Source organism: Littorina saxatilis, linkage group LG5 (assembly GCF_037325665.1).
Source record: "Littorina saxatilis isolate snail1 linkage group LG5, US_GU_Lsax_2.0, whole genome shotgun sequence".
NCBI classification, from domain to species: Eukaryota; Metazoa; Mollusca; class Gastropoda; order Littorinimorpha; family Littorinidae; genus Littorina; species Littorina saxatilis.
Window position 1 is genome coordinate 60,486,418 of NC_090249.1, and position 26,209 is coordinate 60,512,626.

The 26,209-nt window shown below is 46.8% G+C and overlaps 1 protein-coding gene across 1 annotated transcript in view; it reads left to right on the forward strand.

Annotated features, from left to right (window-relative positions):
• The first annotated feature begins 1,783 nt into the window (after positions 1-1,783).
• LOC138967615 (mucolipin-3-like) overlaps positions 1,784-26,209 on the forward strand; it is a 36,132-nt gene continuing 11,706 nt past the window's right edge. The window contains exons 1-6 of the mRNA XM_070340221.1: positions 1,784-2,066; positions 4,079-4,473; positions 5,271-5,462; positions 23,573-23,726; positions 24,147-24,225; positions 26,015-26,111. Of these exons, the coding sequence (XP_070196322.1) occupies positions 2,015-2,066; positions 4,079-4,473; positions 5,271-5,462; positions 23,573-23,726; positions 24,147-24,225; positions 26,015-26,111 (969 nt within the window). The 5' untranslated portion in view covers positions 1,784-2,014. The remainder of the gene's footprint in view (positions 2,067-4,078; positions 4,474-5,270; positions 5,463-23,572; positions 23,727-24,146; positions 24,226-26,014; positions 26,112-26,209) is intronic.

Below are 26,209 nucleotides of genomic sequence, written 5' to 3' on the forward strand. Positions count from 1 at the left end.
TCACTCCTGTCACACTGCCTTAGTCTCTCTTGTTGATCAGTGGTTGGAAAAGATCAACGATAATGAATTTTGTGGAGCTGTTTTTGTCGATTTTGCCAAAGCTTTTGATGTAATTGATCACAAGTTGTTACTGAGGAAACTCACATTGTATGGACTCGGGATTGATTCTGTTGAACTTATAACTTCTTTTCTTATTGACAGGCAACAGGCTGTATACGCAAACGCCTCAGCATCAAGTATGCAGGATGTACGATATGGCGTACCACAAGGGTCAGTTTTAGGCCCTCTCCTCTTCTCTATATACATAAATGACCTTCCCCTTCACATTGAGAATTTATGTGAACTTTTTGCAGATGACACAACCATACATTCTAGTAACACAAATTTAAGTCGTTTATCAGAAACACTGCAAGAAAGTTTAAACCAGTTGAGTGAATGGACTGAGCTAAATCACATGTCCCTTAACCCCCAAAAAACAAAAAGCATGATAATAACAACTAGGCAAAAACGCCAGAACATAACCTCAATATTTTACGATCTAACGGTTAATAATAAACTTGTTGAAAAAGTCGACCATCATAAAGTTTTGGGAGTGACCATTGATAACAACCTGTCTTGGTCACACCACATCGAACAACTGTCTAAACAAGTGTCCAAGAAGGTCTATCTATTATCTAGAATCAAGCACTTTCTGAATTTGGAAGCCAGGAAATTATTCTTTAATGCTCATATTCAGTCTGTTATTGACTACGCGTCTACCTTGTGGGACTCGGCAAGTGAAAATTCATTCAAACCACTAATTAGATTACATAAACGAGCGCTTAAAGTAGTCTTATTAAAGAAAACAACCCTATCTGAGTTAGACTACATGAACTTAGGCATTCTTCCTCTGAAGGCAAGGCTAAGTTATAATAAAGGTACCCTTATGCATAAAATTATTCATGGATGTGTACCTCAAACCATATTTTCCAAATTCACGTTAAAAACTTCACGCCAATTGATGAGACTGAACATGCCTCTGCCTAGGATTGACCTATTCAAATCTAGTTTAGTCTATTCAGGTAGCAGTCTCTGGAACACTCTTCCGACAATCCTACGGCAAACTAGCAGCACAAACGTTTTTAAGACCAGATATACGTCTTATCTCATGAAGTATAAATAAACATCTGTTGTCGCTAGAATGGTTGTTAAAACCAACAACCGGTGCTTTTTAACAATGTATTATTATTTTTATATACACTGATTCTTTCGAATGCAGTGTATGTCAATGGGCATGGCACTTACGACGTTGTTGCGTCAGTGCAATCTACCCTATAATTCTTAACTCATGTCAAATGAACTTACATTTTTCATTTAAGCAATGTATTGTATGTAAATTGATGATATGTTCTTACTTTCATTTCTATCATAATCATGTAGCAGTAGTTTGTTTCCTTTACTTGCTTATTCTTTAGCAATTTTAGACTAGTCCCTCTTTAGGGCGAGGGCCAGATGTAAAAAAGCAGATCACTGCTTACTCTATTACCCTCGTAAAATAAAGAATTGTTCTTGTTCTTGTTCTTGTTCTTGTTCTTGTTCTCACACACACACACACACAGACACACACAGAGACAGGCACCCACACACACACGTACGCACGCACACGCACGCACGCACGAATACGCACGCACACACGCACGCACATGTTTGAAGATCATGCGCTCGAACAAAAGCAAGAACATTTCAGGTTTAGCTGTAGAGTCTGTCCGTGTACTTTGATATTCTTCCGGGTACACACACACAATGTTCACACTGAGCGGAGGAGCACCGACGTCCTGTGACTTGGCCCCGTGGAAAGAGGTGCAGATTACACCAACAATTGAAAAGGGACAATTTTCGTATAAGCCTACTCACCGCAAATCCCTGTAAGGCCGGGAAGCTGCTGTATATTCACAAGTACGGGGAAAACTATCAGTTCATGCTTCGGACTACACTGATTTGTGTGTGGAGGGTGCTTTATTATCGTTGAAAAGTTATGGCCGGGAATCGCGCTAGCGCTGGTATGTGGTTGAAGCTGCAAACTGCAGGTAAGTTTGACTTTGAAAATCAACTTTATTGATATATTTTTCTCAATGTATCTTACTTTGTTTAGGACTTTCAAAAGATAGTTTCGATCCCGTGCAAACAATTGCGTATACCACGTGACCACAGATTTGACCATCCTCCAACTTGGAGACATACAAAAACATATCGGTTGGGCTTCTGATTGTGCAGCGTGTGAATTTGTCACTGTAATTTCTCAAACTGGCGTAGGTACTGTATCAGTTAGGAGTTGTCTCCTCCGAAAACGGCGTATGGCTGCCTAAATGGCGGGGTAAAAAACGGTCATACACGTAAAATTCCACTCGTGCAAAAAACACGAGTGTACGTGGGAGTTTCAGCCCACGAACGCAGAAGAAGAAGAAGAAGAAGTTAGGAGTTTGGTTTAAGTTTTCACACTTTGGTTGGTTAATTTGTTTGTTATCGTCCTTATATGGCAATTACGGACCGATGGAGGTTTGTTTCCTCTCTCTGAAAAGGAAAATATTCAAGCCCGCCATTAAATTGTTTCAGTGACAAGTGCAAGCACACTATATAGTGTAACTGCAACACGTTTTCTCACAAATATTATGTCAGCGTTCTTCGGTCGAGTCATGCTTTTAAAGTTACAGGCGGCAAAGGACAACGCCTGCTATTGAACTGTGACAAGAGCAAGCAACTTAATATCTCAACTGACACCCTTTCTGATTGTATGTGTTCTTTAGTCGAGTCAGACTTATCAAACTAAGGCCTATATTTTATTTGCCGTTCAATAGCAAGGGTTGGAAACTTGTGTAATTTCTGGGAACACTGACGGTATATGCCTGTGTCAGCTTTCTTCAATGCAGCTTTTGTGTGTGTATGTATACGTACGTATAAGGGATATTTGCTGTGACTTTGCTTTCTAGTGCAGCCCAGTTAATAATAGGTCACACGGTCGGCTGACTGCAAAGAAAAATTTGCAGACAAGACAAGCGTAGAGAGAAAGACACACACTGACACACACACACACACACACATACACACTGACACACACACACACACACACACACACTGACACACACACACACACACTGACACACACACACACACACTGACACACACACACACACACACACACGCGCGCGCGCGCGCGCACAGTAAGATAGAGAGGCCCCGAGACAGAGACGGGAGAAAGGAACAATAATTGATTCTAGCTGTAATGTATTGTCGTGCCGAATTCACGTAATTGCCGACTTCGCAAAATCTGCAACATTTTTGCCCATTTCGCGTAATCAGCAAAACGCTGCCCATTACGCGAAATCGGCAGCGTTTTGCCGAAAACGCGGAAAGGCTTCTAAATTTTGCATATTTTGCGAAATCTGCAGCCACTGTTTGGTTTTAAAGTTCTCAAATGCCTGGGATATCATCACACTTAGACAACTAGATACTCGAATGGATAGATATTGCAGTAATCAATAAGTTATGACAAGTTATTGCAGAAAGTGTAGTTTTCGTGCATTTCCGGAGTTATGCTCGACACAGACCAACATAGACCATAATGAACATAGTAGGGAGGTAAAGCAATGTTAATGCAATGTTCAGGTGACACAAAAAGTAACAGACTGGCTGTCGCTTTTGCGAAATGGGCACATTTTAGAAGCATTTCCGCATTTTCGGCAAAACGCTGCCGATTTCACGTAAATTGTCATGGGCAGCGCTTTGCCGATTCCGCGAATTCGGCAATTCCGTGAATTCGAATTGCCGATTTCGCGTAATGGGCAACTTGCCTATTACGCGTAATCGGCTGCCGATTCCGCGTAATCGGCTGCTGAATTCGCGAAATAGGCAAGTTTTAGAGGCGTTTACGCGATTTTGGCAAAACGCTGCCGATTTCACGTATTGGGCAGCGTTTTGGCGATTACGCGAAATGGGCAAAAATGTTTCCCATTACGCGGAATCGGCAATTACGTGAATTCGGCACGACATATATATATTTTTTTTATTTTGCACATCAGTCATACGAGCTCATTTCTTTCAGTCAGGACAGACATCCCCAGGCCGAGGCACAACATCAACAATAGCGACGACCACCACCACAACTCTGACGCCGAGCAAGGAGAAGCACACCCTGTCTCACCACCTCCTCACCCCCCTGCCCCCTCACCCCAACACCCAACCACCCCAGACATTGAAGATGGAGCAAGCTCGCAAGTGCGCACAGACGGCCAGTGCGCAGACGGAAGCAGAACTGATACGTCCCACCCGGAAGGGAATGATGGGACGAGATCGTCATCGGACGCCTTGAAGAAGCTGCAAAGACGCGTCAGGATATTTTTTATGGACCCGTGGAGCAAGTTCAAGGCCAGACAAGGCCGCTACTTTCCTGCCAAACTGATTGTCCAGATAATCAAGATTGGCTTGATAACGGCTCAGGTTTGACGTTTCCTGATCAAGCAGAGAGAGAGAGAGAGGGGGGGGAGGAGAGAGAGAGAGAGAGAGAGAGAGAGAGAGAGAGAGAGAGAGAGAGAGAGAGAGAGAGAGAGAGAGAGAGAGCAGATAATCAAGATTGGCTTGATAACGGCTCAGGTTTGACGTTTCCTGATCAAGCAGAGAGAGAGAGAGAGGGGGGGGGGGGGGAGGAGAGAGAGAGAGAGAGAGAGAGAGAGAGAGAGAGAGAGAGAGAGAGAGAGAGCAGATAATCAAGATTGGCTTGATAACGGCTCAGGTTTGACGTTTCCTGATCAAGCAGAGAGAGAGAGAGAGAGAGAGAGAGAGAGAGAGAGAGAGAGAGAGAGAGAGAGAGAGACAGAGAGAGAGAGAGCAGATAATCAAGATTGGCTTGATAACGGCTCAAGTTTGACGATTCCTGATCAAGCAGAGAGAGAGAGAGAGGGGGGGAGAGAGAGAGAGAGAGAGAGAGAGAGAGAGAGAGAGAGAGAGAGAGAGAGAGAGAGAGAGAGAGAGAGAGAGAGAGAGATTGCTCTGTGAACTCTGACAGCTATGCAAATGTTCAATTGTTTTAATTGAATGAGCGTGAACACCAGAGCTGAATGGAGAAGAGGGGAAGGGGAGGGTAATCTGGGGAGGGACATTCCTACTGTTTTGCATGGCTAAATACTAAAGTCAGCTTATTCTCCAATTTGTACCTTGAACTCGATTTGACCAATGCTATTTTCTCCTTTTCAACTGTTTGACATAATCCATTTTGAACAAGAAAATGTCGGTTGCAGATGGTGCAGTTTGGAAAACAACGTTCGGAGATCGTGGAGTTTTTTGACCGCACCGAGACAGCCTTGGACCATCTGCTGCTGAAGGGCTGGGACGCGAGCTACGAGACCATGCCCTACCCCCCTGCCACGGGCGAGTTCGCGGTCTACACAGTGGATGACCTCCTTGACCACCTCGAGTACACGTGGAAACAGGTACGAGAATAATTAAGAAAGAGAGAGGGGAGAAAGAGAAAGAGAGACTGAGAGAGAGGGCGAGAGAGAGAGAGAGAGAGAGGGGGGGGGGGGAGAGGGCGGAGAGAGAGCTTCTTCTTCTTCTTCTTCGGCGTTCCAGGATTTTTGGCCTCAGGTCAGACTTCAAGTTTTGTAGCTTGAATAAAGCTAGTGGTCAGGATCAGGGAGTCTTTGGTGCCCCAGAGTTGCTCCTGCAGTGTGGCACCTTGTGGCCAGTGATCTGTTCTGGCTTCCTGGTGGAGCGGGCAGGTCTGCAGGATGTGCTCCGGGGTCTGTGGGCCTGTTTCGCACAGGCAGTTCGGTGTGTGCGACAGACCAAGGCGGTGCATGTGGGCACGCAGTCGACAGTGTCCAGTCCGTAGGCGGAAGAGGATGGTCTGCTGATGGCGCTGTAAGTTGGGCATCTGATCATCAGATGGCAGGCTGTGTTGGGCATTCCAGGTGGTTTGGTAGTGTCTTTTCACCAGGGTTTTGGCTTCACTGTAAGAGACTGTTGGTCTTGTCTGCTCCAGATGGCTGCCAGTCTTGGCCAGTCTGTCCGCTTCCTCGTTCCCTGAGAGGCCACAGTGAGCAGGGATCCACTGGACAGCGACGTTTGTGCTCTGGGAGAGAGTACAAAGAAGACGCTGGGTGTCTCGTTCCAGCTGCTCTTTGGGCGACTGCAGGCTTTGGACGGCGGATCTGCAGTCGGTCAGGAAGACGGCGTGAGAGGGTGGGTGTTCGCTGACCAGGCTAACTGCTTCTCTGAGAGCGGTGAGTTCTGCCCGGTAGTTGGATGACAGCTCTCCGGCAGGCAGGGATCTTGAAAGGGTGTGTCCGTCTGGGTAGCGTACCAGGATCCCGCTTCCTCCGTTTTTGATGGCACCATCTGAGGACCCGTCAGTGTAGATGTGAGTCCATACTGAGGCGTTGTAGTCCTGGTGCATCATCTCCAGCGTGAGGTTCTTGAGGACTGCGTCCTGCTGCTCTCTCTTGCTGGTCACTCCTGGCATGTCAGTAACAAAGAGCACCTTGCTGAGCTGGCTGTTCCACTCTTCAGCGTCTTGGAGGGGCTCTTGTTCTTCAGGGGTGCGTGGTAGGAAGCTGGTTTGGGTTCTCTCTAGCTGCTTGGCCAGATGGTTGAAACTGCTTCTTTTCAGCCTGTTCTTCGTCAGCTGTTGGGTGTGCTGGTGTGCTGGGTGAGAGGGGAGTCGTTGCAGCTTCTCGTACTGCACGATGACCTTCTCTTCTCGTCGGTGGTCCAGGGAAGGGAGTCTGGTGGTGGCTTCAAGGGCGTGTATGGGCGTAGTTTTCAGTCCCCCTGTGATGATGCGCATGCTTGCGTTCTGCACTTTGTTGAGCCGGCTGGTGTTGCTCTTCGCAGCTGTGGCCCAGGCTGCAGCTCCATACTCCATCACAGGGCGGACGTGTCCCGTATACACCTGTCTGAGGATGTTGCTGCTGGCTCCCCACTTTGTGCCAGCCAGTTTCTTCATGATGGAGAGTCTTCTCGTAGCCCTCTTCTCCGCCTCTTTGATGTGTGGGTTCCAGGTGAGCTACTTGTCTAGCTTGATACCTAGGTAGGTAGGGGTGTCTTCCTGTGGTATTGCCTGGTTGTGGATGGTCAGTTGGAGGGTCTCTTTGGAATTGGAGAGGGAGAAGCAGGTGGCTACGGTCTTGAGGCTGTTCACGGTGACACACCAGTCTGTCGCCCACTTAGAGGTGATGTTGAGGGCCTCCTGCATCCGGACTTTGGTGGTTGCGGTGGACTCGGCAGCGCTCCACATCGCAAGGTCATCGGCGTGTAGGGCTTTGGAGATGTGTCTGGACAGACTGTTGGTGATGTCGTTGATGAAGACGACGAAGAGGGTGGGGGATATTACTCCTCCCTGGGGGACTCCTTCCCTGATCTTCACAGCGTAGCTCAGGTTGCCGTCAAGCTTGACTCTCGCGGTTCTGTGGCACAGGAAGCTCTTGATCCAGTTGAACATTCGTCCAGCGATTCCTGCCGTCAATAGCTTCAGGAGGAGGCCTTCCTTCCACACCTTGTCGAAGGCCTTGGAGAGGTCAATGAAGGTGGCAATGACTTTCTTCTTCTCCTGGAAGGCATTCTCTATTGATTGGGTGAGGTAGATCAGCTGGTCTTCAGTACTCCTGTTCTTCCTGAAGGCAGACTGTTCATTGGTGATCAGGTTGTTGGTTTCCAGGTGCCACATCAGCCTCTTGTTGATCATGCGCTCGAGGGTCTTGCCGAGGCAGCTGAGTAGACTGATTGGTCTGTAGCTTGTCTTTTGCTTGCGGTTCTTGTCCTTCTTCAGGATGGGTATGATGATGGCCTCTTTCCATGCTGAGGGGAAGACTCCGGATCTCCACGACTGGTTCAAGAGCTCAAGGAGCTTAGTTCTGGCAGCAGGCCCGAGGTGCTTGATCATCTCGTTGCAGACTCCATCCTTTCCGGGCGCTTTCTTGCACTTGAGTCTTTTGATCGCATCGACGAGCTCTGCCATGGTAAGATCTGAGGTCATTGGTGGGGCTGCATTTCTCTGCTGTCGGAGTCTGGTTTCAAGTTGTTCTGCAACTTCCTTCTTTCTTTGGGGTGGGACTTTGATGGTGCTCTCGGTCTCAAAGACGTCGGCAAGGAGATTTGCTGCTCTTTTTCCAGTGTGGAAGGTTCCGCTGTCTTCTAGTACTGTAGGTCCCCGCGTGGCCATGCTGTCTTCGTTTAGAATTTTGGTGAGACGCCAGAGTTTCCCTGTGTCTGAATCGAGGCCAATGGTGGAGGTGATTTCCTGCCAGCTTTGTTGCAGTTCTTGTGTCTTGGTCTTGTTGAAATCCTCCTTCAGTTGGTTGTGCATGGTCGTTGTTTCAGCGGATGGGGACTGCTCCATGCTTTCTCTGGCTTCTGAGAGTCGCTGGTGCAGGCAGGCCAGCCTTTGACTCCAGTAAGGTTTGTAGTCCTTCCTGAAGCCACGGGGGATGGACTTCCTGGCAGCCGCTAGGATGGTCTGTGTCAGCTCTTTTACGTTGTGGTTGATGTCCTCCGTGAAGGTGATGTTGCGAAGGCTTTCTGCGTGGAGCTGGTACTTGGTCCATTTGGCTTTCTTGAAGTTCCAGCTGGCTTTCTTTCTGTGGTACTCCAGGATGGTCTGCATGTCAGCAATGGAGAGGGTGATGGGTAAGTGGTCACTTCCTCCCAGTTGGTGGAGAGAGAGCGAGAGAGAAAGAGAGACAGACAGACAGAGGGAGACAGAGAGAGGATTAAACAAAGAGAGGGAGGGATGGGGGGGGGGGGGGAGGAGGCAGGTGACTGAGAGTGTGGTCAAATGCTGTTTCTGGGACATATTTCCACCAATGAATGAGGATAACAGTACGTCACGCTCATAAGAAAAATGCCTAACTCAGTGTTGGGCCTTTCTTCAGTGAGACTACAGGGGAAGCTACTGGAAGGGTACCTGTCATGTGAAGGTGAGACTACAGGGGAAGCTAGTGGAAGGGTACCTATCATGTGAAGGTGAGACTACAGGGGAAGCCACTGGAAGGGTACCTGTCATGTGAAGGTGAGACTACAGGGGTAGCTACTGGAAGGGTACCTATCATGTGAAGGTGAGACTACAGGGGAAGCCACTGGAAGGGTACCTGTCATGTGAAGGTGAGACTACAGGGGAAGCTAGTGGAAGGGTACCTGTCATGTGAAGGTGAGACTACAGGGGAAGCTAGTGGAAGGGTACCTGTCATGTGAAGGTGAGACTACAGGGGAAGCTAGTGGAAGGGTACCTGTCATGTGAAGGTGAGACTACAGGGGAAGCTAGTGGAAGGGTACCTATCATGTGAAGGTGAGACTACAGGGGAAGCTAGTGGAAGGGTACCTGTCATGTGAAGGTGAGACTACAGGGGAAGCTACTAGAAGGGTACCTGTCATGTGAAGGTGAGACTACAGGGGAAGCCACTGGAAGGGTACCTATCATGTGAAGGTGAGACTACAGGGGAAGCCACTGGAAGGGTACCTATCATGTGAAGGTGAGACTACAGGGGAAGCTACTGGAAGGGTACCTATCATGTGAAGGTGAGACTACAGGGGAAGCTACTGGAAGGGTACCTGTCATGTGAAGGTGAGACTACAGGGGAAGCCACTGGAAGGGTACCTGTCATGTGAAGGTGAGACTACAGGGGAAGCCACTGGAAGGGTACCTATCATGTGAAGGTGAGACTACAGGGGAAGCCACTGGAAGGGTACCTGTCATGTGAAGGTGAGACTACAGGGGAAGCTACTAGAAGGGTACCTGTCATGTGAAGGTGAGACTACAGGGGAAGCTACTGGAAGGGTACCTATCATGTGAAGGTGAGACTACAGGGGAAGCCACTGGAAGGGTACCTGTCATGTGAAGGTGAGACCACAGGGGAAGCTACTAGAAGGGTACCTGTCATGTGAAGGTGAGACTACAGGGGAAGCCACTGGAAGGGTACCTGTCATGTGAAGGTGAGACTACAGGGGAAGCCACTGGAAGGGTACCTATCATGTGAAGGTGAGACTACAGGGGAAGCTACTGGAAGGGTACCTATCATGTGAAGGTGAGACTACAGGGGAAGCTACTGGAAGGGTACCTATCATGTGAAGGTGAGACTACAGGGGAAGCCACTGGAAGGGTACCTATCATGTGAAGGTGAGACTACAGGGGAAGCTACTGGAAGGGTACCTATCATGTGAAGGTGAGACTACAGGGGAAGCTAGTGGAAGGGTACCTATCATGTGAAGGTGAGACTACAGGGGAAGCTAGTGGAAGGGTACCTGTCATGTGAAGGTGAGACTACAGGGGAAGCCACTGGAAGGGTACCTATCATGTGAAGGTGAGACTACAGGGGAAGCTACTGGAAGGGTACCTGTCATGTGAAGGTGAGACTACAGGGGAAGCCACTGGAAGGGTACCTATCATGTGAAGGTGAGACTACAGGGGAAGCCACTGGAAGGGTACCTATCATGTGAAGGTGAGACTACAGGGGAAGCTACTGGAAGGGTACCTATCATGTGAAGGTGAGACTACAGGGGAAGCTAGTGGAAGGGTACCTATCATGTGAAGGTGAGACTACAGGGGAAGCTACTGGAAGGGTACCTGTCATGTGAAGGTGAGACTACAGGGGAAGCTACTGGAAGGGTACCTGTCATGTGAAGGTGAGACTACAGGGGAAGCTAGTGGAAGGGTACCTATCATGTGAAGGTGAGACTACAGGGGAAGCTACTGGAAGGGTACCTGTCATGTGAAGGTGAGACTACAGGGGAAGCCACTGGAAGGGTACCTGTCATGTGAAGGTGAGACTACAGGGGAAGCTACTGGAAGGGTACCTATCATGTGAAGGTGAGACTACAGGGGAAGCTAGTGGAAGGGTACCTATCATGTGAAGGTGAGACTACAGGGGAAGCTACTGGAAGGGTACCTGTCATGTGAAGGTGAGACTACAGGGGAAGCTACTGGAAGGGTACCTGTCATGTGAAGGTGAGACTACAGGGGAAGCTAGTGGAAGGGTACCTATCATGTGAAGGTGAGACTACAGGGGAAGCTACTGGAAGGGTACCTGTCATGTGAAGGTGAGACTACAGGGGAAGCCACTGGAAGGGTACCTGTCATGTGAAGGTGAGACTACAGGGGAAGCTACTGGAAGGGTACCTATCATGTGAAGGTGAGACTACAGGGGAAGCTACTGGAAGGGTACCTGTCATGTGAAGGTGAGACTACAGGGGAAGCCACTGGAAGGGTACCTGTCATGTGAAGGTGAGACTACAGGGGAAGCTAGTGGAAGGGTACCTGTCATGTGAAGGTGAGACTACAGGGGAAGCTACTGGAAGGGTACCTATCATGTGAAGGTGAGACTACAGGGGAAGCTACTGGAAGGGTACCTGTCATGTGAAGGTGAGACTACAGGGGAAGCCACTGGAAGGGTACCTATCATGTGAAGGTGAGACTACAGGGGAAGCCACTAGAAGGGTACCTATCATGTGAAGGTGAGACTACAGGGGAAGCCACTAGAAGGGTACCTATCATGTGAAGGTGAGACTATAGGGGAAGCTACTGGAAGGGTAGCTATCAGTGAGACTATAGGGGAAGCTACTGGAAGGGTAGCTATCAGTGAGACTACAGAGGAAGCTACTGGAAGGGTACCTATCAGTGAGACTATAGGGGCAGCTACTGGAAGGGTACCTATCAGTGAGACTACAGGGGAAGCTAGTGGAAGGGTACCTATCATGTGAAGGTGAGACTACAGGGGAAGCTACTGGAAGGGTACCTATCATGTGAAGGTGAGACTACAGGGGAAGCTACTGGAAGGGTACCTGTCATGTGAAGGTGAGACTACAGGGGAAGCTACTGGAAGGGTACCTGTCATGTGAAGGTGAGACTACAGGGGAAGCTAGTGGAAGGGTACCTGTCATGTGAAGGTGAGACTACAGGGGAAGCTACTGGAAGGGTACCTGTCATGTGAAGGTGAGACTACAGGGGAAGCCACTGGAAGGGTACCTATCATGTGAAGGTGAGACTACAGGGGAAGCTACTAGAAGGGTACCTATCATGTGAAGGTGAGACTACAGGGGAAGCCACTGGAAGGGTACCTGTCATGTGAAGGTGAGACTACAGGGGAAGCTACTGGAAGGGTACCTATCATGTGAAGGTGAGACTACAGGGGAAGCTAGTGGAAGGGTACCTATCATGTGAAGGTGAGACTACAGGGGAAGCCACTGGAAGGGTACCTGTCATGTGAAGGTGAGACTACAGGGGAAGCCACTGGAAGGGTACCTGTCATGTGAAGGTGAGACTACAGGGGAAGCTACTAGAAGGGTACCTGTCATGTGAAGGTGAGACTACAGGGGAAGCTAGTGGAAGGGTACCTATCATGTGAAGGTGAGACTACAGGGGAAGCTACTGGAAGGGTACCTATCAGTGAGACTACAGGGGAAGCTACTGGAAGGGTACCTATCAGTGAGACTACAGGGGAAGCTACTGGAAGGGTACCTATCAGTGAGACTACAGGGGAAGCTACTGGAAGGGTACCTATCATGTGAAGGTGAGACTACAGGGGAAGCCACTGGAAGGGTACCTATCATGTGAAGGTGAGACTACAGGGGAAGCTAGTGGAAGGGTACCTATCATGTGAAGGTGAGACTACAGGGGAAGCCACTGGAAGGGTACCTATCATGTGAAGGTGAGACTACAGGGGAAGCTAGTGGAAGGGTACCTATCATGTGAAGGTGAGACTACAGGGGAAGCCACTGGAAGGGTACCTATCATGTGAAGGTGAGACTACAGGGGAAGCTACTGGAAGGGTACCTATCATGTGAAGGTGAGACTACAGGGGAAGCCACTGGAAGGGTACCTATCATGTGAAGGTGAGACTACAGGGGAAGCCACTGGAAGGGTACCTGTCATGTGAAGGTGAGACTACAGGGGAAGCCACTGGAAGGGTACCTATCATGTGAAGGTGAGACTACAGGGGAAGCCACTGGAAGGGTACCTATCATGTGAAGGTGAGACTACAGGGGAAGCCACTGGAAGGGTACCTATCATGTGAAGGTGAGACTACAGGGGAAGCTACTGGAAGGGTACCTATCATGTGAAGGTGAGACTACAGGGGAAGCTAGTGGAAGGGTACCTATCATGTGAAGGTGAGACTACAGGGGAAGCCACTAGAAGGGTACCTATCATGTGAAGGTGAGACTACAGGGGAAGCCACTGGAAGGGTACCTATCATGTGAAGGTGAGACTACAGGGGAAGCTACTGGAAGGGTACCTGTCATGTGAAGGTGAGACTACAGGGGAAGCTACTGGAAGGGTACCTATCAGTGAGACTACAGGGGAAGCTACTGGAAGGGTACCTATCAGTGAGACTACAGGGGAAGCTACTGGAAGGGTACCTATCAGTGAAGGTGAGACTACAGGGGAAGCCACTGGAAGGGTACCTGTCATGTGAAGGTGAGACTACAGGGGAAGCTACTGGAAGGGTACCTATCATGTGAAGGTGAGACTACAGGGGAAGCTACTGGAAGGGTACCTGTCATGTGAAGGTGAGACTACAGGGGAAGCTAGTGGAAGGGTACCTATCATGTGAAGGTGAGACTACAGGGGAAGCTAGTGGAAGGGTACCTATCATGTGAAGGTGAGACTACAGGGGAAGCCACTGGAAGGGTACCTGTCATGTGAAGGTGAGACTACAGGGGAAGCTACTAGAAGGGTACCTATCATGTGAAGGTGAGACTACAGGGGAAGCCACTGGAAGGGTACCTATCATGTGAAGGTGAGACTACAGGGGAAGCTAGTGGAAGGGTACCTATCATGTGAAGGTGAGACTACAGGGGAAGCCACTGGAAGGGTACCTATCATGTGAAGGTGAGACTACAGGGGAAGCCACTGGAAGGGTACCTATCATGTGAAGGTGAGACTACAGGGGAAGCTACTGGAAGGGTACCTGTCATGTGAAGGTGAGACTACAGGGGAAGCTACTGGAAGGGTACCTATCATGTGAAGGTGAGACTACAGGGGAAGCTACTGGAAGGGTACCTATCATGTGAAGGTGAGACTACAGGGGAAGCTAGTGGAAGGGTACCTATCATGTGAAGGTGAGACTACAGGGGAAGCTAGTGGAAGGGTACCTATCATGTGAAGGTGAGACTACAGGGGAAGCCACTGGAAGGGTACCTATCATGTGAAGGTGAGACTACAGGGGAAGCTAGTGGAAGGGTACCTGTCATGTGAAGGTGAGACTACAGGGGAAGCTACTGGAAGGGTACCTATCATGTGAAGGTGAGACTACAGGGGAAGCCACTGGAAGGGTACCTGTCATGTGAAGGTGAGACTACAGGGGAAGCCACTAGAAGGGTACCTATCATGTGAAGGTGAGACTACAGGGGAAGCTACTGGAAGGGTACCTATCATGTGAAGGTGAGACTACAGGGGAAGCTACTGGAAGGGTACCTATCATGTGAAGGTGAGACTACAGGGGAAGCTAGTGGAAGGGTACCTGTCATGTGAAGGTGAGACTACAGGGGAAGCCACTGGAAGGGTACCTATCATGTGAAGGTGAGACTACAGGGGAAGCTACTGGAAGGGTACCTGTCATGTGAAGGTGAGACTACAGGGGAAGCCACTGGAAGGGTACCTATCATGTGAAGGTGAGACTACAGGGGAAGCTACTGGAAGGGTACCTGTCATGTGAAGGTGAGACTACAGGGGAAGCCACTGGAAGGGTACCTATCATGTGAAGGTGAGACTACAGGGGAAGCCACTGGAAGGGTACCTGTCATGTGAAGGTGAGACTACAGGGGAAGCCACTGGAAGGGTACCTGTCATGTGAAGGTGAGACTACAGGGGAAGCCACTGGAAGGGTACCTGTCATGTGAAGGTGAGACTACAGGGGAAGCCACTGGAAGGGTACCTATCATGTGAAGGTGAGACTACAGGGGAAGCTACTGGAAGGGTACCTATCATGTGAAGGTGAGACTACAGGGGAAGCTAGTGGAAGGGTACCTGTCATGTGAAGGTGAGACTACAGGGGAAGCTAGTGGAAGGGTACCTATCATGTGAAGGTGAGACTACAGGGGAAGCCACTGGAAGGGTACCTGTCATGTGAAGGTGAGACTACAGGGGAAGCTACTGGAAGGGTACCTATCATGTGAAGGTGAGACTACAGGGGAAGCTACTGGAAGGGTACCTGTCATGTGAAGGTGAGACTACAGGGGAAGCTACTGGAAGGGTACCTATCATGTGAAGGTGAGACTACAGGGGAAGCCACTGGAAGGGTACCTGTCATGTGAAGGTGAGACTACAGGGGAAGCCACTGGAAGGGTACCTGTCATGTGAAGGTGAGACTACAGGGGAAGCTACTAGAAGGGTACCTGTCATGTGAAGGTGAGACTACAGGGGAAGCTAGTGGAAGGGTACCTATCATGTGAAGGTGAGACTACAGGGGAAGCTACTGGAAGGGTACCTATCATGTGAAGGTGAGACTACAGGGGAAGCCACTGGAAGGGTACCTATCATGTGAAGGTGAGACTACAGGGGAAGCTACTGGAAGGGTACCTGTCATGTGAAGGTGAGACTACAGGGGAAGCCACTGGAAGGGTACCTATCATGTGAAGGTGAGACTACAGGGGAAGCTACTGGAAGGGTACCTGTCATGTGAAGGTGAGACTACAGGGGAAGCCACTGGAAGGGTACCTGTCATGTGAAGGTGAGACTACAGGGGAAGCTACTGGAAGGGTACCTATCATGTGAAGGTGAGACTACAGGGGAAGCTAGTGGAAGGGTACCTGTCATGTGAAGGTGAGACTACAGGGGAAGCCACTGGAAGGGTACCTGTCAGTGAAGGTGAGTCTACAGGGGAAGCTACTGGAAGGGTAGCTATCAGTGAGACTACAGGGGAAGCTACTGGAAGGGTAGCTATCATGTGAAGGTGAGACTACAGGGGAAGCCACTGGAAGGGTACCTGTCATGTGAAGGTGAGACTACAGGGGAAGCCACTGGAAGGGTACCTGTCATGTGAAGGTGAGACTACAGGGGAAGCCACTGGAAGGGTACCTGTCATGTGAAGGTGAGACTACAGGGGAAGCCACTGGAAGGGTACCTGTCATGTGAAGGTGAGACTACAGGGGAAGCTACTGGAAGGGTACCTGTCATGTGAAGGTGAGACTACAGGGGAAGCCACTGGAAGGGTACCTGTCATGTGAAGGTGAGACTACAGGGGAAGCCACTGGAAGGGTACCTGTCATGTGAAGGTGAGACTACAGGGGAAGCTACTGGAAGGGTACCTATCATGTGAAGGTGAGACTACAGGGGAAGCTAGTGGAAGGGTACCTATCATGTGAAGGTGAGACTACAGGGGAAGCTACTGGAAGGGTACCTATCATGTGAAGGTGAGACTACAGGGGAAGCTAGTGGAAGGGTACCTGTCATGTGAAGGTGAGACTACAGGGGAAGCTAGTGGAAGGGTACCTATCATGTGAAGGTGAGACTACAGGGGAAGCTACTGGAAGGGTACCTGTCATGTGAAGGTGAGACTACAGGGAAAGCTAGTGGAAGGGTACCTATCATGTGAAGGTGAGACTACAGGGGAAGCTACTGGAAGGGTACCTATCATGTGAAGGTGAGACTACAGGGGAAGCTACTGGAAGGGTACCTGTCATGTGAAGGTGAGACTACAGGGGAAGCTACTGGAAGGGTACCTGTCATGTGAAGGTGAGACTACAGGGGAAGCTAGTGGAAGGGTACCTGTCATGTGAAGGTGAGACTACAGGGGAAGCTACTGGAAGGGTACCTGTCATGTGAAGGTGAGACTACAGGGGAAGCCACTGGAAGGGTACCTGTCATGTGAAGGTGAGACTACAGGGGAAGCTACTGGAAGGGTACCTGTCATGTGAAGGTGAGACTACAGGGGAAGCTACTGGAAGGGTACCTGTCATGTGAAGGTGAGACTACAGGGGAAGCCACTGGAAGGGTACCTATCATGTGAAGGTGAGACTACAGGGGAAGCTAGTGGAAGGGTACCTGTCATGTGAAGGTGAGACTACAGGGGAAGCTACTGGAAGGGTACCTATCATGTGAAGGTGAGACTACAGGGGAAGCCACTGGAAGGGTACCTGTCATGTGAAGGTGAGACTACAGGGGAAGCTACTGGAAGGGTACCTATCATGTGAAGGTGAGACTACAGGGGAAGCTAGTGGAAGGGTACCTATCATGTGAAGGTGAGACTACAGGGGAAGCTACTGGAAGGGTACCTGTCATGTGAAGGTGAGACTACAGGGGAAGCGACTGGAAGGGTACCTGTCATGTGAAGGTGAGACTACAGGGGAAGCTACTGGAAGGGTACCTATCAGTGAGACTACAGGGGAAGCTACTGGAAGGGTACCTATCATGTGAAGGTGAGACTACAGGGGAAGCCACTGGAAGGGTACCTATCATGTGAAGGTGAGACTACAGGGGAAGCTAGTGGAAGGGTACCTATCATGTGAAGGTGAGACTACAGGGGAAGCTACTGGAAGGGTACCTATCAGTGAGACTACAGGGGAAGCTACTGGAAGGGTACCTATCAGTGAGACTACAGGGGAAGCTACTGGAAGGGTACCTATCAGTGAGACTACAGGGGAAGCTACTGGAAGGGTAGCTATCAGTGAGACTACAGGGGAAGCTACTGGAAGGGTAGCTATCAGTGAGACTACAGGGGAAGCTACTGGAAGGGTACCTATCATGTGAAGGTGAGACTACAGGGGAAGCTACTGGAAGGGTACCTATCATGTGAAGGTGAGACTACAGGGGAAGCTAGTGGAAGGGTACCTATCATGTGAAGGTGAGACTACAGGGGAAGCCACTGGAAGGGTACCTATCATGTGAAGGTGAGACTACAGGGGAAGCCACTGGAAGGGTACCTATCATGTGAAGGTGAGACTACAGGGGAAGCTACTGGAAGGGTACCTATCAGTGAGACTACAGGGGAAGCTACTGGAAGGGTACCTATCAGTGAGACTACAGGGGAAGCTAGTGGAAGGGTACCTATCATGTGAAGGTGAGACTACAGGGGAAGCTAGTGGAAGGGTACCTATCATGTGAAGGTGAGACTACAGGGGAAGCCACTGGAAGGGTACCTATCATGTGAAGGTGAGACTACAGGGGAAGCCACTGGAAGGGTACCTATCATGTGAAGGTGAGACTACAGGGGAAGCCACTAGAAGGGTACCTGTCATGTGAAGGTGAGACTACAGGGGAAGCTACTGGAAGGGTACCTATCATGTGAAGGTATGCAAAAGCTTTTTTGGGTTATTATGCAGTTGTGCTGAATGAAAATGTTGCTGTCAGATCTTTATCGATAGCTTGTTCATTTCAATGCTTGTTATTGGCTCAGGTGCCAGGAGGCTGGTTCCACATGGCATACCTCTCACCTACTTTTGTTGCACATGACGTATGCATTTAGACCGCTTATGTCCCTTTGTTAATCAGATCCTATTTCCATCAATTCCCTTTCTTATCTTCCATTCCTTTGAACTGTTTTTGAGTTCTCATTGATGCCATTAAAAAGTTTTCTAGGCAAACTTGTCCAAGAGTTATCCCCATGAGCACACAGAAGGATGTTCAGCCTTCTTTCCAACGTCTTCCCGCTGACTTGAAATGGAAATCCGAATTGTACAGCGATCGAAACTCTTCTCAACCCACTGTAGTCAGACGATGCCCCGGAGACAGTAAACAGTTAGAGGCACAGTCCTTCTCATGAAGATAGTTCCGGTGTACTGCACGAAAAATTGACTCCGGAGTAAACATTTCGTGCGAAATTCTTACTCCGAGTACACCTTTCGTACGAGAAAAGAACTCCCCAAGGAACGAAAAAAGTACTCCCTCCACGACATTTTGACTCCCCAAATTTTGACGTCCAGTAAAAATCTAGTACGCGAAAATGGGATGCGGGCGAAGGGATAATGCCAAAATGTGATCTCGCGCAAAAACATGTGACACTGGGCCGGTATGCGCGAGCAGAGGTTAGAGACTGTCGTCCCGGATGAAGTGTACACCCCATGCTGTTTATCCCGGATGAACTGTACACCCAATGCTGTTTATCCCGGATGAACTGTACACCCAATGCTGTTTATCCCGGATGAACTGTACACCCAATGCTGTTTATCCCGGATGAAATGTACACCCAATGCTGTTTATCCCGGATGAACTGTACACCCAATGCTGTTTATCCCGGATGAAGTGTACACCCCATGCTGTTTATCCAGGACTAAAGTCTCTAACTTCCACTCCTTGGCGGAGGTGCACGAAGCGAAAGTGGGTGCCACCCAAACGGGAGAGAACAAACCGCGGGTCCTAATTCGTTGAAATTACAAGAAATTTCAATTTCAACCAATCCAATACCGCGGCTGGCTCCCACCGGGTTGGTTACTTTCTCGTGCACCATATCTCTGCATACCGGCCCTGGTCACTATCTCAGATCTGGCCAAGCTATGGGATAAGGCCAACCGTCTATTTGGACTCGCACCCAAAAGAAGAACAAGAAGAACAATAAGGACAAGAAGAGCAATAAGGACAAGAAGAACAAGAAGAACAAAAATAAGGACAAGAAGAACAATAAGGACAAGAAGAACAAGAAGAACAATAAGGACAAGAAGAACAAGAAGAACAAGAAGGACAAGAAGAACAATAAGGACAAGAAGGACAAGAAGAACAAGAAGAACAATAAGGACAAGAAGAACAAGAAGAACAATAAGGACAAGAAGAACAATAAGAACAAGAAGAACAAGAAGAACAATAAGGACAAGAAGAACAAGAAGAACAATAAGGACAAGAAGAACAAGAAGAACAATAAGGACAAGAAGAACAATAAGAACAAGAAGAACAAGAAGAACAATAAGGACAAGAAGAACAATAAGGACAAGAAGAACAAGAAGAACAATAAGGACAAGAAGAACAAGAAGAACAAGAAGGACAAGAAGAACAAGAAGAACAATAAGGACAAGAAGAACAAGAAGAACAATAAGGACAAGAAGAACAATAAGAACAAGAAGAACAAGAAGAACAAGAAGAACAATAAGGACAAGAAGAACAATAAGGACAAGAAGAACAATAAGGACAAGAAGAACAATAAGAACAAGAAGAACAAGAAGAACAAGAAGAACAATAAGGACAAGAAGAACAATAAGGACAAGAAGAACAATAAGGACAAGAAGAACAATAAGGACAAGAAGAACAATAAGGACAAAAAGAACAATAAAGACAAGAAGAGCAATAAGGACAAGAAGAACAAGAAGAACAAGAAGAGCAATAAGGACAAGAAGAACAATAAGGACAAGAAGAACAAGAAGAACAAGAAGAACAATAAGGACAAGAAGAACAATAAGGACAAGAAGAACAATAAGGACAAGAAGAGCAATAAGGACAAGAAGAACAATAAGGACAAGAAGAACAAGAAGAACAAGAAGAACAATAAGGACAAGAAGAACAATAAGGACAAGAAGAACAATAAGGACAAGAAGAACAAGAAGAACAAGAAGAACAATAAGGACAAGAAGAACAATAAGGACAAGAAGAGCAATAAGGACAAGAAGAACAAGAAGAACAAGAAGAACAATAAGGACAAGAAGAGCAATAAGGACAAGAAGAACAATAAGGACAAGAAGAACAATAAGAACAAGAAGAACAATAAGGACAAGAAGAGCAATAAGGACAAGAAGAACAATAAGGACAAGAAGGGCAATAAGGACAAGAAGAGCAATAAGGACAAGAAGAACAAGAAGAACAAGAAGAACAAGAAGAACAATAAGGACAAGAAGAACAATAAGAACAAGAAGAACAATAAGAACAAGAAGAACAATAAGAACAAGAAGAACAATAAGGACAAGAAGAGCAATAAGAACAATAAGGACAAGAAGAGCAATAAGGACAAGAAGAACAATAAGGACAAGAAGAGCAATAACGACAAGAAGAGCAATAAGGACAAGAAGAACAAGAAGAACAAGAAGAACAATAAGGACAAGAAGAGCAATAAGGACAAGAAGAACAATAAGGACAAGAAGAGCAATAAGGACAAGAAGAACAAGAAGAACAAGAAGAACAATAAGGACAAGAAGAGCAATAAGGACAAGAAGAACAATAAGGACAAGAAGAGCAATAAGGACAAGAAGAACAAGAAGAACAAGAAGAGCAATAAGGACAAGAAGAACAATAAGGACAAGAAGAACAAGAAGAACAAAAAGAACAATAAGGACAAGAAGAACAATAAGGACAAGAAGAACAATAAGGACAAGAAGAGCAATAAGGACAAGAAGAACAATAAGGACAAGAAGAACAATAAGGACAAGAAGAACAAGAAGAACAAGAAGAACAATAAGGACAAGAAGAACAATAAGGACAAGAAGAACAATAAGGACAAGAAGAACAAGAAGAACAAGAAGAACAATAAGGACAAGAAGAACAATAAGGACAAGAAGAGCAATAAGGACAAGAAGAACAAGAAGAACAAGAAGAACAATAAGGACAAGAAGAGCAATAAGGACAAGAAGAACAATAAGGACAAGAAGAGCAATAAGGACAAGAAGAACAATAAGGACAAGAAGAACAAGAAGAACAAGAAGAACAATAAGGACAAGAAGAGCAATAAGGACAAGAAGAACAATAAGGACAAGAAGAGCAATAAGGACAAGAAGAGCAATAAGGACAAGAAGAACAAGAAGAACAAGAAGAGCAATAAGGACAAGAAGGACAAGAAGAACAAGAAGAACAAGAAGAACAATAAGGACAAGAAGAACAAGAAGAACAAGAAGAACAATAAGGACAAGAAGAGCAATAAGGACAAGAAGAACAATAAGGACAAGAAGAACAATAAGGACAAGAAGAGCAATAAGGACAAGAAGAACAAGAAGAACAAGAAGAGCAATAAGGACAAGAAGAACAATAAGGACAAGAAGAACAAGAAGAACAAGAAGAACAATAAGGACAAGAAGAACAAGAAGAACAATAAGGACAAGAAGAACAATAAGGACAAGAAGAACAATAAGGACAAGAAGAGCAATAAGGACAAGAAGAACAATAAGGACAAGAAGAGCAATAAGGACAAGAAGAACAATAAGGACAAGAAGAACAATAAGGACAAGAAGAACAAGAAGAACAAGAAGAGCAATAAGGACAAGAAGAACAATAAGGACAAGAAGAACAATAAGGACAAGAAGAACAATAAGGACAAGAAGAACAATAAGGACAAGAAGAACAATAAGGACAAGAAGAGCAATAAGGACAAGAAGAACAATAAGGACAAGAAGAACAATAAGGACAATAAGGACAAGAAGAACAATAAGAACAATAAGGACAAGAAGAGCAATAAGGAGAAGAAGAACAAGAAGAGCAATAAGAACAATAAGGACAAGAAGAACAATAAGAACAATAAGGACAAGAAGAACAATAAGGACAATAAGAACAATAAGGACAAGAAGAACAATAAGAACAATAAGGACAAGAAGAACAATAAGGACAAGAAGAGCAAGAATTTATTTCGCCATATAGCGTAACAGCCATTGGAATTTGTCCTGGTGTGGAAACACTCATACATCCAGACACTCCTCGTATGGAAACACTCATACATCCAGACACTCCTGGTGTGGAAACACTAATACTGTACATCCAGACACTCCTGGTGTGGAAACACTCATACATCCAGACACTCCTGGCATTACGGCAAGACATCATCCTTCCTGCTTCCTCTGTAACCAACTGGAACCTCTGCTCAACAATCCTTCCTGCTTCCTCTGTAACCAACTGGAACCTCTGCTCAACAATCCTTCTCATTGCGGTCAATGCGTATGCGCCAATCTTGGACTTAAAAAATGCGACCCTTTGACCGAACGAACCATGGGTTATGGTTTGGGTTAGGGTTAGAATTAGGGTTAGGATTAGGGTTAGGGTTAGGGTTAGGGTTACGGTTAGGTTGTTCACGACCTGATTAATCTTCCCATGTTAGCGCATGCTCAAATCTGTAATGATCGTGTTCTCTCTGGTTTGCAGTGCTACAATTTATCCCAATCTGTCTTGTTTGCAATATTACAATTTATCCCAATCTCTTGTTTGCAGTATTACAATTTATCCCAATCTCTTGTTTGCAGTATTACAATTTATTCCAAACTCTCTTGTTTGCAATATTACAATTTATTCCAATCTCTTTTGTTTGCAGTATTACAATTTATCCCAATCTCTCTTGTTTGCAGTATTTCAATTTATTCCAATCTCTCTTGTTTGCAGTATCACAATTTATCCCAATCTCTCTTGTTTGCAGTATTTCAATTCATTCCAATCTCTCTTGTTTACAGTATTGCAATTTATCCCAATCTCCTTTGTTTGCAGTATTACAATTTATCCAAATCTGTCTTGTTTACAGAATTTCAATTTATTCCAATCTCTCTTGTTTGCAGTATGTCAATTTATTTCAATCTCTCTTGTTTGCAGTATTACAAATTATCCAAATCTCTCTTGTTTGCAGTATTACAATTTACTCCAATCTCTCTTGTTTGCATTATTACAATTTATCCAAATCTCTCTTGTTTGCAGTATTACAATTTATCCCAATATTTTTGTTTGCAGTATTACAATCTATCCAACTCTTCACTGGCCACGATGAATCCTGTGATTGACAAGACCACGGGCAAGCCATTTCCAATACGACTTTGCAACAGCTTCAACAACTACACAGACTTCCACAATGGCACCTACATGGTTTGGCCGGGAGAGGAGAATTGTGAGTTGCGAAATTTGGAGAGAGAGAGAGAGAGAGAGAGAGAGAGAGAGAGAGAGAGAGAGAGAGAGAGAGAGAGAGAGAGACAGAGAGAGAGAGAGAGAGAGAGAGAGAGAGAGAGAGAGAGAGAGAGAGAGACAGAGAGAGAGAAAGAGAGAGAGAGAGACAGAGACAGAGACAGACAGATAGACAGACAGACAGAGAGACAGACAGACACACAGACAGGCACGTAGACAGACAGGCAGAGAGAGAGAGAGAGAGAGAGAGAGAGAGAGAGAGAGACACAGAGAGACAGAGACAGAGACACGGAAAGTGACTTCGCGTCGGACTTTTGTTTACAATAGGTTGGTTTTGTTTGTGACACACTAATAAAATGAGGACAGCAAAGCACTGTCTTGGCTACACATTCACATGATATTTCAGACTGCAGAGAACTTGTACCGATGGAAAAGCCAGACGAATACAACATGCGCACTTTTCTCCAAAACATCACATTCTCCAAGTAAGTTTATGGCTCACGAGCTTTTGACAAATTGTGTTGCGAAAGTGTTTAAAGTCAATCCAAAGCGATTTCTGTTTGTACTCTTTTCCCCTTTTATTTTCCGGTTATAGTGCTCTTTCACAGTCGTTCACGTGTCATTGTTTTGCAGGCGGGTAGCCATATACTCAGAGAACAGAGCCACATCCCGTACTCGTCAAGAAAACAAACCCCAAAGACAAAAAACCAAAACAACAGTCCTACTTCAAAACAGACAGAAGCTTAGCAAATTGTCGTTAGATGTTCTCAAAGTTGAGATTTTGTCATACAAAGGAGCAATGGCCGAGGTATACTCTGGCAAAAATATGTACATGTATCAATAGAATCTTATAAGTTATGATGATCACTTATTCATACTTCAACAAGTAGCGGTGAAATGAGTGAATGGACGTGTGTTATAGAACGTGAGCCTTGAAGGCTTTGCCTCTTGTTTTCTAAGTAGCGGTGAACTGAGTGTATGGACGGGTGTTTTACAACGTGAGCCTTGAAGGCTTTGCCTCTTGTTTCCCAAGTAGCGGTGAACTGAGTGTATGGACGGGTGTTTTAGAACGTGAGTCTTGAAGGCTTTGCCTCTTGTTTCCCAAGTAGCGGTGAAATGAGTGTATGGACGGGTGTTTTAGAACGTGAGTCTTGAAGGCTTTGCCTCTTGTTTCCCAAGTAGCGGTGAACTGAGTGTATGGACGGGTGTTATAGAACGTGAGTCTTGAAGGCTTTGCCTCTTGTTTCCCAAGTAGCGGTGAACTGAGTGTATGGACGGGTGTTATAGAACGTGAGCCTTGAAGGCTTTGCCTCTTGTTTCCCAAGTAGCGGTGAACTGAGTGTATGGACGTGTGTTTTAGAACGTGAGCCTTAAAGGCTTTGCACGTTGTTTCCCAAGTAGCGGTGAACTGAGTGTATGGACGGGTGTTATAGAACGTGAGCCTTGAAGGCTTTGCCTCTTGTTTCCCAAGTAGCGGTGAACTGAGTGTATGGACGGGTGTTATAGAACGTGAGTCTTGAAGGCTTTGCCTCTTGTTTCCCAAGTAGCGGTGAACTGAGTGTATGGACGGGTGTTATAGAACGTGAGCCTTGAAGGCTTTGCCTCTTGTTTCCCAAGTAGCGGTGAACTGAGTGTATGGACAGGTGTTATAGAACGTGAGTCTTGAAGGCTTTGCCTCTTGTTTCCCAAGTAGCGGTGAACTGAGTGTATGGACGGGTGTTATAGAACGTGAGTCTTGAAGGCTTTGCCTCTTGTTTCCCAAGTAGCGGTGAAACGAGTGTATGGACGGGTGTTTTAGAACGTGAGCCTTGAAGGCTTTGCCTCTTGTTTCCCAAGTAGCGGTGAACTGAGTGTATGGACGGGTGTTATAGAACGTGAGTCTTGAAGGCTTTGCCTCTTGTTTCCCAAGTAGCGGTGAACTGAGTGTATGGACGGGTGTTATAGAACGTGAGCCTTGAAGGCTTTGCCTCTTGTTTCCCAAGTAGCGGTGAACTGAGTGTATGGACGGGTGTTATAGAACGTGAGTCTTGAAGGCTTTGCCTCTTGTTTCCCAAGTAGCGGTGAACTGAGTGTATGGACGGGTGTTATAGAACGTGAGTCTTGAAGGCTTTGCCTCTTGTTTCCCAAGTAGCGGTGAACTGAGTGTATGGACGTGTGTTTTAGAACGTGAGCCTTAAAGGCTTTGCACGTTGTTTCCCAAGTAGCGGTGAAATGAGTGTATGGACGGGTGTTATAGAACGTGAGCCTTAAAGGTTTTGTCTCTTGTTTCCTAAGGTTGTTGAGCCTGAAACTGAGCTTCACATTCACAACGTTTCATCTGAACTTGGCGGAGACACACTACGGTCCCACCTGCTTCACGGTCAACGCTACGGTCAGTGAGGGTTTCGTCTTGTTTTTTTCGTGATCTAAACATTACAGCCATACACCTTGGTTTCTTCTTGGGTTTTCCATCTGAACATTACAGCCATA